The sequence below is a fragment of the Pundamilia nyererei genome, unplaced genomic scaffold (assembly GCF_000239375.1).
Source record: "Pundamilia nyererei isolate P.nyererei 1_Seehausen unplaced genomic scaffold, PunNye1.0 scaffold00530, whole genome shotgun sequence".
NCBI classification, from domain to species: domain Eukaryota; kingdom Metazoa; phylum Chordata; class Actinopteri; order Cichliformes; family Cichlidae; genus Pundamilia; species Pundamilia nyererei.
The window spans coordinates 161,989-177,442 of NW_005187931.1; the positions used below are offsets into that span (position 1 = coordinate 161,989).

Consider the following 15,454-nt stretch of genomic DNA (forward strand, 5'->3'; position numbering starts at 1 on the left):
AAGTAATTATTGAAGTTAACTCAGAAAGATCAATTGGAGAAAAAGAGTCTAACTTAACATCAATGGTACTAAGAGTAGCTGTAGATAATATTACATCTGTGGGATACCGCTGATGTGACTGAAGACGAGTCTGTCTGCAGCCAACTGCCCCTATGGCCTTAATAAATGTGTCCCACAGTCTCCTGAGAGAGTGAGTCAGGTTTACAGTGTGACAGAAGAAGGTTACTGACCTTGGTTTGTGGTGCAGCTCAGCAGTGAGATCAGAACTAAAGAGAAATTAAACTCAGGTTAGTTCAGACTAGAGCTGTATGTGGGAGTATTTCTAATCCCACTCCTGCAATATTTGTGTTTAATCCTGGCCACACCCACAGACTCACTGCTATTCATAATTTTCACGTGATGTTAGAGCTATTGTGACACGCCACCTTGAGGGCAAAAACTATAGTGGGTCCTTTGCCCTCCATTAATTCGAGTTTAACTAAAGTGCCAGATGTTTGCTGTGCTCTCCGATGCACTAATCAGTGTTTATTTACAGCTGAAGAATGTAGAGTATGGCACCAACATGTGAGCACACCTCTCCTAACCCTGCCTTACAGACCAAATCACACCAATGCCTGCTTCTCCATAGCAACACATACTGTTAGTTATGACAGAGTAGGGCAAGAAAACCAGAAACCAGAACTTTTCTGGCCCTACTCTGTAAACGTTCAAGTCAACAAAAAGTAAGGTTTGCATGCAATAGGTAGAGCTTACATTTGCTTTAATGATAAACAATAAACAGATTGATCCAGATTGAAACTACACTTAGCTGTCCGTACTATGAAAGCTTATATCTTTTTATCACAGCCCCAGAAATTTATAGTTTCTCTTCATATCTTTGTTTTTCTTCCATGGATAGGTGATCCAAGTAGTTTTGGCTCAGGACAGGTGATAAAGAAAAAGACTGCAGTACTGCTGACTGTCACAATGAAGTAATGTTTTGCACAACGGTGGTGAGTTGGTCATGTGACTGAAAATGAATACTGTATGATGAAATATGTATATATGCATTGAATTGTGCTATTTCATCAGAATAAGAACAGAATAAATACAAAAAAATTCAACAAAAATCTCAGCTTTGAATTAAAAACAGAAGCAAACCCTGAGACACAGTTCAAAGAAATACATTCAAACTTGCTAAACATAGTGGTTCTTGGGACCCACTGTCCCTATTTTTGGGCTCCTCCTCCTCCTTAAAACAGCCCATAGGATCTCCATCTCAGTCAAAGACAGCAGAGGCATGAAAAACACAGAGTGAACTTACAGAGCAGACACAGCAGAGACGTTTCCTCCATCTTACTGCTCACTGATATCAGACCAACACTGATATCAATTCACTGTCACTTCAAGTAAAACATTGCTCCTCCTCTTCATCTTCTTCCTCCTTCTGTTTGACCTGGTGTCAACATTCTTGTTTTCCTAAAACTCTACAAAAGCAGAACCTTTGTGATGCCTTCACGTACACTTCAAATAAGTCAGAGGGATGTGTTTCTGCTCTTTTTTTCACAGATAAACTGAACTTAATGACTGCATTACTGAAAATATTTTATTTCTTTATCAATCCTGTTTCATATTGACGGACACAAGATTCATTTTCCTGTAGACTGCAAAAAGTGTTTTTGTCATTACCTCACAAAGCAGCTGTAGCTCTCTTCACGACAACGCAGACATAGGTCGGTTCTTTGAAACGGGCGTTTATTACTTGGGCTTTCTGTCCTCAGCTTCACCATCACCAGTATGCCGATACGCCACTACATCAATACGCCGTGAGAACTGGTCAACAGTACAAACCAATTAGCAATGTTACAGTACACATATTAAGTCCAAACACAAATAAAAACATTTCTCAAATGACAAATACCTCATTGACTGCTTGTCCTGAAAAGAGGTCCTTAAGTCCTTGTGTTGCTTTTTCTTTTAGTAAACTTTTAGCTTAACAGGCTTCATGAGAGACATCTGCTCCCTTGCAGTCCATAAAAAGTCTTGTGTACTCTCCTTAAGGGTATTCTCACGAGACACTAGCTCTTGCACTGTACACATGCGCATTTCAAATAAAGACATTTTAACACAAACTATATACATATTCATGAAATTATGTAACTTATTATAAATCAGTCATCCACATCATGAAATCTACACAGAACATTTTACCAGCATTTACAGCAGCAACTTGCAGAGCTGTAAACTGAAGCCTGCACCTAAGTGCCAAAACTTGCAGTTCCTCTCATGTCCACTAGAAGCTGTCTCTAAAAGTTGTTCAATCTGCATGCTAAGCAACTAAGCTTGGCACCGTGAGCTCATAATTTACCACCCACCCCTGTCCAAATATGGTCACTTCTGCTTTCAAACAAAAAAAACAACAACGTGGTGACATCATTGATGCTAAAATGTGGAGACCAAAACCAGATAGTGTCATCACACATGCTGCATCCATCTTTAAAATGTTTGTGGACCTTAACAGACGGGTCATGACAGATTTTAGGAACCTTCAGGATTCGGATCAGGCAGTTTAGATCCATTCATCTTACTCTCTGCTCCAGGTTTTTGCAGCATCACAGGTAGAAGGATCCTGATACGAGTGTCCTCAGTTGGGGTCTCTCTGTGGACATGCCATGCTCTCCACTTTCAGTCTCCATGTCTGAGTGGGTTTTCTATAGATACTATGCAAATACAAAGATGTCTTTTCTGTGCCAGTTTTACAAAATACTCTGGACTGACAGAGCAGTCTCTCTCTTTAGTGGATGTTGCTTTTTCTTCCTGCTTCTTTGTGTTGGTGTAGCACATGTTTGGGCAACAGGGGGCAGCCACCTTTAAAAGGAAACCATTCATTTATTAAAGAGAAAGCTGCAGAGTGTTTTTAAAAAAAAAAAAAAAAAAACTTCATTCATGAAGAATAAGGACACACATTTGTTAAAATTATCTAAACATTTGATGGATATCGCAGATGTAATCACTTTGTAGAGAATCTCTAAATCTGAAAAATACGTTCCATGTAATGTGAGATTTTTCCATCAAGCAGTGGATGTTATCATGATTTCATAGAGTAAATATTAACTTCTACGCAGAACCCTTCCTGCACTGCAACGGCACATCTGGACACTTTAGCTGTTTTGTGCACCATTATTGACAGAAATAAAGGCAGAAATCTTCCTTTTATCTCATTTTTACTTTTACTGAGATGTTTCATTGGTATGTGATCTGAAGCCGTAAAATATGGAATAAAGTTAAGTAGAAAGGACAGGTGCAGAGTTGAGATGAGCTCTTCTATGAGGACCTTCAGGTAATGCAAACTTTTTTTAAATTATACAATGAAGGAGGCGTACGGGGTCAAGGGCAGACTTTCAGGAATCTTACATGCTACACAACCTCCACAGCAGTGTCCTTGAGTCATATCGGCGTGTGCATGGGCCGCTCTCCTCTGAAGTCGAATACCAGTTTTGTTTGGGGTCTTTTCTGCATTCAGGAACAGGTTTCTGTTACTGCACCATCCTGTGAAGGTCTCACACCCTCCCTGTAGTCCTCCTACATGCTGCTAGTGTCTGCATCATGCTGTTTGTGTCTGTATTGTCTTTCCACTCTGTTAACACTAGACTCCCATTGGAAATTTAAAATTCCTGCAACTCTTTAAGAAACAAAACCTAATGATATTTCATGGCTTTTCCAAAAATGGGGTTAATCATCAAATACTGAAAGTTTGGGTGAGTGGGGTCAAAAGGAAAAAAAAAAGGAAAAAAAAAGGAAGTCATTTCACGTCATAGAAATTAATATGGAGCCACTTCTGGGGCCAGGTTATTGTTTACACAGATTTTAACTTGAAGGCTGCTGTTGCACGAGGCAAAGCTGGCTAGATATGATTCATAAATATATAGGGGTTTGTGGTTAAGCTGAGGATTTTGAGCCAGAGCAGAGCTGGTCAGAGTGGGGAGTGTGTGACTGACTGTCTGGAAACTGGGCAGGTTCCTGGCTGTGTGCAGGCAGGAGAGGACTCAAATGCAGACTCACAGAGGCGAAGAGTAAACTCAAAACAGCCCAGCTTTATTTGCTGGCTGGTAAAACAATACAAAGTACTTTGGGAAATGATATAAACTAAACACACATAATGGCACACAGGGAAACACACAACCATGAGGGTACAGAAAGAAAGACAGGGCTTAAATACCCTGAGGGCAAACAAGGAGATGAGACACAGCAGGGAGTAATCACACCTGAGGAGTCCAAGGGGAAGCAAAACTAGAAACACTGACATGAGACAAGGGCCCGTCAAAGTAAAACAGCAGAGGCACGGACTAGACACTGAAGGGAACACAGAGTACAAGGACAGGAGTGACATGAGAAGCAGAGGAACCAAAACCTAAGAACTAGAAATCCAAAATAGAAACAAAAACACCAACAGACTAAACAATGAGGAAAATAAAGATGAAAAATGATACAAACGTCAAAACATTGGGTCACCGAGCCAGGACCGTGACACTGGCTGTGCAGAGCAGCTGGGAAATGGACCTGAGCAGAGAGTCCACAGTGTGGAGAACTGATCTGAGCAAATAAAGAATGAAATCCAGGTTCAGGTCTGAGCAGGAGAGCTGAGCAGGTGAAGTTGACCACTGAGGCAGAGCACAGTGGAGGGTGGATGAAAGGCAGCAGGTTTGGTGATCAGATGTGGACGAGATGATAAACTTTCACTGTTCTACTTTTACAGTAATATTGTTTTTAAATGTGTTTTAGCTGTGAAGTCAGTTTTAAAACAAAGACAATCAGCTGTTCAGTCTGTTTCACAGTGAGACTCTTTCTAGACTCCTACTTTGAAAAACAAAAGTTACTAGAAATAAATCATCTCTAACACTCAGATGACAGAAGACCTCTTTGTAGAAATAACAATAAATGCACAGCTTTATTTATTACTGATATAAAGTTTGCAGAGATCACAGAGACACAATAGAGGCGATTCAGAGGTGATGCTCCGTGGTGACATCAGTGATGACATCATTATTCTCATCATTATGAGAAGCACAAAGGAAATTTCCTGTAAATATGTAGAAAGACTAGTTTACACAGGGAGACTAGTTCATCATTAGCACACTGAGTGATGAGTCAATAATTCAGTGTTACCTTTGGTTCTGCATCGATACAAAGACACCATGAGGAGAGTGGAGATAAAGTATGGACAAAACACCAGCAGGTGGAGGACCACTCTGAATGGATGGAGCTGCAATCAGGGAGTGGAGCTGAGGAAGGGGGCACTGTTTCTGTGATGGCTCGCACTGTAGCTGTGGTTGTAAGTGTACCTGCAGAGAGAATCCCACCTGTTTAATCTAAATTGTATTTAATCAATTCACTGTTTCTTCAAATGAAAACATTACTCTTCCTCTTCACCTTCTTCCTCCTTCTATTTGACTTGGTGCCAGCATTCTTGTTTCCCCAAAACTTTAGAAAAGCAGAACCTCTCTGCAATGAAAAGAGAACATGTTGGATTTACTTAATTCAATAGTAAACATTGGTTGCACACAGAGGTTTTTCACCTTAAACAACTGACTTAAATCACACAGGTAATTTGGGCCTATCCCAAATGTGATAGAGCGAGAGCCGGGGCACACCCTGGACATGCCACCAGTCTATTGCAGGGCTAACGCTGAGAGAATATTTCCCAATTAACCTAACCCCAATAACTGCATGACTTTTAACTGTTGGAGGAAACCAGAGTACCCAGAGGGAACCCACTGCTAACTAGCTGGATTGCAGCCAATAAAGCTGATTTTGATTCCAAACACTCAGTGTTGTTTTACACACTCACTAATTGGCTGTGGCTGATAATAATTGGAGATTATGGATTTCTGAGTTTCATACAACAATAAAAGGGGTTTAATAGTTTACCTACTGACCTGCTGTGTAGTGAGTACAGAGTATATCTACTTTTATTAAACTTCACAGAGTCACGGTCATCATCAGGCTCACATTGGCTTTGCAGCTCCTTGCCGGTTTTGCTTTGGTCAAGAGTTGTTCACAAACTAATAATCCACCACCAAAGAGAATCTGGAGTACATAAAACCACAAACAATGGCAAAAAAATCCTCCACTTCCTCATCATTGTCACCTGCCACATTTTTTCACCACTCAAAGCTAAAGAACAACATGTCTCCATTATTTAAACCACTTTTGTTTGGACTGAACTGAGCTGCAGAGAAGTCATTTAGTTGATTTGTCTCCAGAATTGCATCTCTACAGCTTTCTGTAGTGCCAGTTCAAGTTGGCCCTTAGCCTGAGACACCTCATTACCATCAAACACATCCAGCACTGTTTCACGCAATAAGACATGAAATAAACATAATGTTTTAAGAACAGATCAAAGTGAGTGAGATTAAAGCAACAAGGCAAGGATGAAATGGTTTTATGTAACTTAAGCCAGGTACTGTACTTGTTTCCACCAGCCTTGGAAAACTGAGGGAAAACAGGTTGAGGGTTGAATAAAAGTATAGTTTTTGGTGTAGAAGGTTCTACATCAAAAGAGTTCACAGGATATAGAAGTGCTGGACAATTTATTAAGGATTGCTTCAGCTTCACTGAACAGGATTTGGAGACCTTTGTCACCTACTGTTTGCCGTGTAAAAGAGGAATCAGTGACCCTTAGCTTACTCCCCTCAAACATGGTATTTTACTGATGTCAACTATTTCCCCCTAGCCTCTTTCTTAGTACCAACTAGATTAGATCCATTGTCAGACCAGACAGGCCAGATACATTTTAAAGTATTTTCTTGCGTATGAACTTAAGTGGCATCTCATTCTTAATCCATATGGTTTAATATAATGTTGTCCCACTATTTTCAGCAATAACAGCTTCTGCACGTCTGTGTAGGATTTCCACAAGGTTTAGGAGTGCTAATGGGAATATTCGATCATTCTCCAGAAGTGCATTTGTCGCATCAGATACTGATGTTGGATGAGAAGGCCTGACTTACAGTCTGCACTCAAATGGATCCCAAAGATGTTCTGTTGGGTTGAGGTCAGGTCTCTGTGCTGGCCAGTCAAGTTCTTTCACTCCAAACTCATTAATCCACAATCATCCATGTCTTTATGGAACTTGCTTTTGTGCACTGTTAGAACAGGAAGAGGCCATCCCCAAGCTGTTGCAGAAAAGTTGAGAGTTTGAAATATTAAATTATACCTCAAAGTGGCAGCACTGCTTGAAAGAAGAGTCTGAGTCCACATTACTTCTTCTTTTTTTTATATTTCCACAAACAATTTGGTCCACAAAGAGACTTCACCCTGTTTAAATCCTAACTAACTCTTTCATCTGTCGCCCAAGTTGACCTTTGACACCAGAGGGAGGAAACATTAGCACATTTCTGACATTTACAAAGAATTTTCTAAGTATGGTGCAAATGGTCCTGTGTGTAAAGATAGCAGGGACTTTTGAATTACATGACTTCTGTAAAAGACTTCAGTTGAAGTCATGTGACTTAAGAGAAACTGGTGATCTTTACACTTTATCTGTAGACCTGCCTCATTCGCTCTGCTGCTGCTCTCTGAATAAACACCTGGCCACACAATCATAACAAATGTTATAAACAAGTTACAGTGAAGTTATGAAGAAACCGTTTAATATGATCATTTCAGAATCAGAATCAGAGAAACTTTATGAATCCCAAGCTGTCAGCAGCAGAATACATACATACAGCAGACAGCAGAGCAATCGTATAAAAAGAATTGTAGAAACAGAGATAAAAATATAAAAGGAAAGTCATATTAACAGTAATGTTAGTGGGATATTAACAGGTATTATAGCTGCACAGGTATGCAAATGTACGTTGTGGTGTACAAAAAGTGACGCTTTGCAGTGAGGTGTGTTTACTGTGGTTCAGTATGTGTGGGTCTGACCACGTGGTTGAATTAAATAGTCTGACAGCAGCAGGAAGGAACAGCCTCTGTTGAAACCAAGGAGGTTGGAGTCATCGCCAGGTTTCTGTCACCAAGAATAAATGAAATAAAGTTCATGTGAGGTTAAAAGTTAAATTAAGACTAAAAGTTTTGATTGCAGCATTCTGAGGGTCTTGTAGGGATGTTACTGAGGTTGTGGGAATGTTCCTTGATAACCGGGTAACAGTTAAAATATCTGAAACAAAACTTTTTTTCACATGTTTCTGCTACACTGATTTTTTACCTTTTTCTTAACGTGACAGAGTTGGTTAAATTTAGTGGCGGGATGAGAACTGAACAGTAAGTATGAAAGTTTCCTGAAAGAACAAAACTTTTACTTATTCTGATGCACGAAATCAACTGTTTTTAGTGAGAGGCAGCAGTTCTGACAGCTTTTTGCACTGTGGGTGCTGAAAGTCAGGGTTTTGTTAGCAGTCGACTGTCCTCAGTTTGTTTTCTCGCTCCTTTGTTTATTTTGGTTCTTTCAGTTTACTTTCTTGTTTAAAGACATGACTCACTGTGTGCACTAGCATTCATATAGATAGGCTGCTGCTGCAAGCCCCACAGCACGGTGGACTAAACCATTTTTTTATCTTTAAGGGGTGAAATGGCATCACACCTAGTGTTATCACGGCTAGTTAGGAATCAAAGTTTAGTCACCTGACTGATTTATTCATGAAATTTAAATATGACACTAATTAATAAGAAACAAAAAAAAAATGCAAACTAAAAAAAAAAAATGTTTCAGGTTTGGATAGGCCCCTCCCACCTCAGGGGCCCTGGGTAGTCCTACTCTTCCTTCACCGCTTCCACGCCCCTGCTTGCTTTGACACGATCACGGAAGACGCGGAAGACGCACGGATATTTAAACAACATTAAATGTTAATGTTTTTAATAAAGTACAACTCAGATAATCTCACGCCCAGGATCTATCGATAAGGAAGTTTAAAGTTATTTTAAAGCTGAAGAAGGAAAAGTCCGAACACGGAAATGAGAGCTGGCAGGTCTGCGTGTCTCTGCTGGAGTTTACTGTCTGTCTGCGTCCTGCTGGTCTCTGCAGGTGAGATTCAAGCTGTTTTAAAGCAACATGAAGTATGAGAGTTCACTTTATATTACTCTGAAAAGTCCGTAATACTGAGCCTATAATATCTGTGTCATTAGTGTCTGTTTAACCTGTGCTGTGGAAACTCAGCACGCAACCCGATTTATTTGCAGTTATTCTGAAATACGCACGGCGGGGTGCTGCGCTCAGTTCCCAACTATTTCTTTTCATTAACACGACAAGGTCCGGAGAAATGATGCTGCTCTGCGCTGTCACTGAGGGAGGAGTTTAAGGTGTGCAGGAGGAGGTGGAGACTATATGGACTGCATGTTTACAAGTGATTCATGTATTTTAAAAAACAGCTTTTACTATAACCTATAATTTCCTATAACCTGCATAAAACTAGACCCGTTTTGGATAATTAATTGCAAAAGTTATGCATTTTTACTACCACCAAAAGTTTATTTTGTTCCCCTGTTTTGGAACATTATGTTATAGCCTACAACAGGATTTTACCACAGAGTAATGCTGTGCAATACTACATATTCTTGTATTCATCCAATATCAAGTAAATATAGGGTCAGTATAGCTTTTAAGTCATAAAGGCAGATCATGTTGAGGTGAGCAGTGTGTTGTGATTTATGGGCTCAGTCGTTCTCAAATTGAAAATTCTGAACACATTTTCAATCTGATACCAATATCATCACTGTACTGATATTTGGATGGATCTGCCCACCTCTATAGGAAGGGTTCAGAGGCCGATGTGCTCCTAATACCTGTCCCAAGACCAGATAGCTCAGTGCAGGTGAGCTGAGAGCTATCAGGGAGGGTACAGGGACAGTTCCCGGTGGCCTTGGGATCATTTTTGCCAGCCATGGACTTCAGCTGTGCAGGAAAGCATTGACAGGGCTCTGACAATCCACACATGTGGTGTGGCTGTGTTAGGCTCACATAAAGACTGTTTGCTGTTACCAATGCATTTGTAGTTGTAGGGGACTGTAACACTGTCATGAGAACTCCCTCTGTTCCATTTATCCACAGTGTTCCCGCAGAGACGGAGACCTGCTGATCTTTGAAGGATTATGAAGAATCTCCAAACAGTTTAATAGTAAAACGGCACCAAAAACAAGAAAATAAACAATTTAGATTAAAGATAGATCATAAAAGGACTTAAGGGGCTCATAAGATTATAAAGTTACCTGAGCTGCCGTGTGAAACACATGAAAATCCCACGCTGAGTGGTCTCTTAGCTCCTTACTCTGATTGGCTGCTATACTTTGATCCCATTAAACTCTCTGCTCTGAATTATTTCTTCTTTCAGACCGGAAAATCATCACAGCGGATAGTGGACAGACTGCCACTCTGCCGTGTCGAGGTCCAAACAGCGACATCATAGGTGTGGAGTGGAGCAGAGCTGACCTGAAGACACAATATGTCCTTTTGTACCGAGACGAGCAGCTCGATCCAGCAAACCAGCATCCGAATTTTAAGGACCGGGTGGATCTGCAGGACAGACAGATGACGGATGGAGACGTGTCTCTGATTCTGAAGGATGTGAAGACTGAGGACACAGGAACATATGAGTGTCGTTTGTTAGATGGGAAGTCCATCAGCAGCATCTACCTGAGAGTTGTTGATCCTCCAGGTGAGTGAGTAGAGTTGAGTGTGTGTGTGATCAGAGGTGAAGCTGCTTCCTGGTTGTTGATGTTTGTTTCTAAAGATGTTGTTGATGAGACTTTGTAGAAAGCAGCTGGTCTGAGTGATGTGATCAGAGTGCAGTAGATAATGTCTGACAGCAGTTTGAAGAGGAAATGGATTCTGTTCTGTTCTTTACTCATCACCTACCTGACAGCTGACACCTCACACCTGTTTCTCACCTGCAGGTCAGACAGGAGGACAGAGTGGAGACGGAGTGAACGAGGATGGATTTGTTGGACTGAGAGCTGGTCTGCCTCTTCCTGTGATGTTCATCATTGCTGGTGTATTTTTAATTTACCGAAAACATAAAAAACGCAGGCGTCACGGTTTGTACTATCATGTGTGAACTGAAACTCTTTGTTGCACTACATGAAGCAGGAAAATGGGAGCGGTTTACAGTGGAGATGTGGCCATTACTTTTATTTATTTTTTGCACAGAAGGACAACAGAGCAATGCTAAACTGCAGTATACTGCTAACAGAACTTTGGCTCTTTGCAGCCATTTGCACAGACAGCATGCTAACACTAAGTTAGCCAATAACACAGAGTGTTGCTGAAACTGGGTGTATGCTGACCCCAGCCCAGCAGCCAGAGTCTGAACTTGAACAGGTAACAAAGGCAGAGATGATGAGATTGGTGTTTCTACCTGTCCGTGTTTCTATAGTAGAGCAGCTGTGGTGATCACTTTCAAGTCATCTTTGCTTTGTGTTGAAACCTGAATAATAAAAGAAAGATCACATGTGTGTCCTCATTAGGACAGGGAGTTTTGTTGATGTGTGGGACTGGGTGTAATGACACCAAAGCTGGTTATAAGACACAAACACAAGAATCAAACTGAGCTGTTAGAGTTCATGACAGAAACTGAGTAATTTGTGATCACATGAAGTCAGATTATATCAAGTAATTAATAGACATGGAACTATTTTTTTCTTCTCTCCATTAAGTGTTTTCTCTTAAAGGTGAAGCTAGTTTTCCTCTCTATGAATTATAATGTAAAAGGTCCTGTTTTTACAGTTTTGTAAACAAATCTTTATATTTTATAAGCTAATGCTAACAAAAACTGTTTCATTTGTGAATGTGAAGATATCCTGTAAATTGTCAGATTAATGTAGCTATTACAGTAAAATGACTCTTTGCACAGATAAAGCTTTACCTCCATGTGTGAGTGATCGAAGCAGATGCTGTATAGACATGTTTGGATTCACTGAAAGTCACAAGAACGTCTCGTGTGATGTGCACATTTAAAAACAGGGTCTAAACGGTAACGATGATTTGGTAGACAGAGGTGGAGGGTGGGTGGATGGATTGATGGATATTTTTTTTATACATCCAAATAAGAAAAAATGATTATAATTAAGGATTAAACTATATCACTGTACATTCATGCTACTGGAAGGATTCATTAAATAGGATAACATCAAGTGAAACGCTACATGTATAAAGGCTACCTTACACCACAAAGCCACGCTCTAAAAAGCTTTCACAGATTTAACACTGTCTGTGAAGCTGGAAATAAAGTTTCTATTTTTAGAGTATGTTTGGCACCATGTTGTGCAAGTACAGCAGGTGATGTTACTGGGTTGGTTGGCTAATAGACTTCTATTCATTTATGTTAGCTAACTAGTGACAGATCAGATTACTTAGTGTAAAGCGAGAAGCAGTAAAAGGGTGTCACTTTTGTGAACCACCAGTGTACCTGACTCAACCTGGCTCTCCTCCTCACTCTTAAAACAGGTGGATTTTCATGTTTCAGTTCAGCTAGCCGATGTTGAAGAATCACTTGCTGCTAAAGAGACAGAGTGAAAGTGGGCAGTATATCCTTGGTTTCTTAGTATTAAATAACTCACTGTTGCAGACAGGGAAGGAACAAAATCGTCCCCTTAGACTGATTTTTAGTTTTAGTTTCCATGTTTTCTGCTGAGTTATTGGTTCTGTCATTATTTAGCTAACATAAACTCAGGTATGTCTTATTAGTTGCAAGCAATCAGCCAACCCAGTGATGTCACGCTACTGACACAAGATGTTTTAAATCCAGCTCCACAGACAGTGTTACATCGCTGACAGTCCTTGGTGTAAATTAACCTTTACACGTGTAATGTTTCATGTCCACTTTAAATACAATGCAGGGATTTAGTGTAACACATGGCATACGTCCAAGTGAACACATTTACGTTAATTACTTACATAAAAGTCTTCTTAACTTACAAAGTTTTTCTATCAGGCTCTAAAGATGTCGTTATGTAAACTTTAACAGATTGACAGGTGACAGGATATGATGTATGCTGCTGTAGTGAAACTGGAATGGGGTTTAAAACTTGTGATTTTAACACAGATAATTTATGCACTTTTTAATTTTATGATGTTTAAGACTTTGAAAAAGTATTTTCATGAAGTCAGAGCTCCTATCTTGAGAGCACAGGGTTAGCTTAATGTGATCAGAGGCTGAGGAGGGGGAGAAGCTCCACTTTATCTTTGTGGTAAAACGTTTCACTGTGTTTAAAGACATGAATAAAAACTGTGTTAAATCAATGTTTGTGTGCTGACTGTGTTGTTTTCTGGTAGAAGGAAGTTTCACGAGGAAAAGGTTTTAAAACTCAGAGAAGCTGTGCTGAACTGTATGTTCCTTCCAGGCAGACGCAGATCAGGGTGTGATCAGTTAAGTGAAGACGACTAATGCCCATGAGTGCAGGGTGCTGTCCTCAGACATGCAGTTTTACTAACGCACAGACCTGAAAAACGGAGAGAGTAAGGAGCGCTCTTCCAACAACAAGCGTAACATGAATCTGAATCTGGGACATGTGACTGTGAAAGGGTTTTAAAAAACTGCTAATTAATAACCAGACAATACAGACCAAAGAGAATTGAGGGAAACATTTACAGGCTGGATTAGAAAAAAATCAAACAATAATTAAACATCTTATTTGGTCTCTTATGACAGAAAAACGCTGAGCTCAGGCATTTAAAGAAGACATTAAGATTAGAGACACGTTGCCTCACACACTGACCACACATTGGTCTTTTTGTAGAAAGTATTTGTTATTAGTATCATGTAGTCCATCCCAAGCTTCTCATTGACTCTTGAAACAAAAGGCAGTAAACTCTTGCTGTGTCCTCTATACTAGACTACAGGTGGACACGGCTGTAGTCTAAAGGGGAAAAGTCTTTCAGGTCACATCAGGGAAAGAGGCTATCCTAGATCATAGAATATTAAACAGATTCAAAGCCTAATCAGAATTCCTGATGGGTGTAAAGGAGTAGTTTCTTGAAGCAGCCAGCAGGTGGCAGCAGATCACCTCTTCAGTATCCTTAGAGAGCAATTTAGGATGTAAAATTGGATTCAGAATCCATCATTTCTCCATGAGTCAGTGAAATAGAGACAAAGATGGTTAAAAACTACAACACAGAGCAGAGAAGTGAGTGCAGAAACAAAGAAAATAGAAGATTGTTTAACACAGACAGGCGACTAAGACAGAAACAGATGTGTAACTGCCCATATGGAAAAGAAATAGAAAAAAACTTATAAAAGACTTGCATAAGATGTGGCCTACTTCATACAGTGAATCATATAAGGCTTATATGATTTACTCATGAAAGTGGCCACTTTCTCATTACTTTCATATATTGTTTTGTATCCAAGTATCCAAGTTTCATTTATATAATTTTTCAAGGGATCTTATATCTGTTTTCACTCTTGTATGCTTTTCATACAAGTTTCACACAAGACAGATACAAACAGATATCTCCAAGCTCTTAACCATGCTGCACTCAGTGAGCCCATTCTGAGAAGTCGCGCCTCGTCCCATCGTTTCAATCCCAGCGGGCAGCCTTGTGGGAGTTTGAACAGCCGGTTCCGCTTTCTTAATTCTCCGATAAGCCAGGGCCAAGCCAGCTCCGATCAGCAAGAACCCTGTTATCATGGTCCTGAATAGGTAGATATCTTCAGCGTCCTCGATCGACAGTCCCGCCAGGCACATGATCCTCCAGGTCTGCCACCCGTCCATCGTGTATCCAGCAGGGAAAGTGACCTCCCAGCCCATTGTTCCTTCAGTGGGCTGGTTTCAGTCATTATGCAAATGTACTGTTTATAAGATTTGGAGAAACCTGCAGTCAGCTGAGACTGAAGAAGTCACTTGGAGGAGTGACGAAACGTTTCTCCCACAAAACGCTACGTCCAGATGAACAGAATCAACTTTTGGAGATTTACTTACCTGAATGATTGAGCATGCATCAAGTTATTTATTTTACATTTATCATTTAATTATTCATATAAATAAATATGGAAACCAGCAAAACTGATTATTGACATGGTTCACTATTTACTTAATTCTCTGGAGTACAGGTGTGCAGAACATTTTTTATGTATCTTCTTTGGATGTCATCACAGGAGAATTCAGCTCAGGCCTGTGCATGGAGGCAGCAGTACATTTCTGCCTGCCGGTGGTCTTTATGCTTTACGTGCTCTCTGTCCCACTGGATTAACACCTGGCTCACTGTTTGCTGAGAAAGGCCGGACAGTAAATAATCAGGAGATGCAATGGTGGGTCAACTTTGAATAAAGATAATTATCTGAGTCTGCTAGAAAATGTTTTCTCTACAACTTTATTAGAACTACTTTAGCTTTTAGCAACTTTTCTTACTGCAGGTTTTTATGTTACTCCCAGAAAAACAGGATGAGCTCTGGAAAGATTTCCGTGAAATCTTTTTCAGGTTTCAGGTTTCCATAGTGTGGTGTTACGAGTTCAAAATTGGGGATGGAAACAAGAGAAA

At 40.2% G+C, this 15,454-nt stretch overlaps 1 protein-coding gene across 1 annotated transcript; it reads left to right on the forward strand.

Annotated features, from left to right (window-relative positions):
- Window positions 1-8,757: 8,757 nt before the first annotated feature.
- LOC102209740 (programmed cell death 1 ligand 1-like) lies at window positions 8,758-13,146 on the forward strand. Its single transcript, XM_005754274.1, has 3 exons — window positions 8,758-9,007; window positions 10,311-10,634; window positions 10,873-13,146. The coding sequence occupies exons 1-3, from the start codon at window positions 8,938-8,940 to the stop codon at window positions 11,031-11,033; spliced, it is 555 nt and encodes a 184-aa protein (XP_005754331.1). The 5' UTR covers window positions 8,758-8,937; the 3' UTR covers window positions 11,034-13,146.
- Window positions 13,147-15,454: the final 2,308 nt, after the last annotated feature.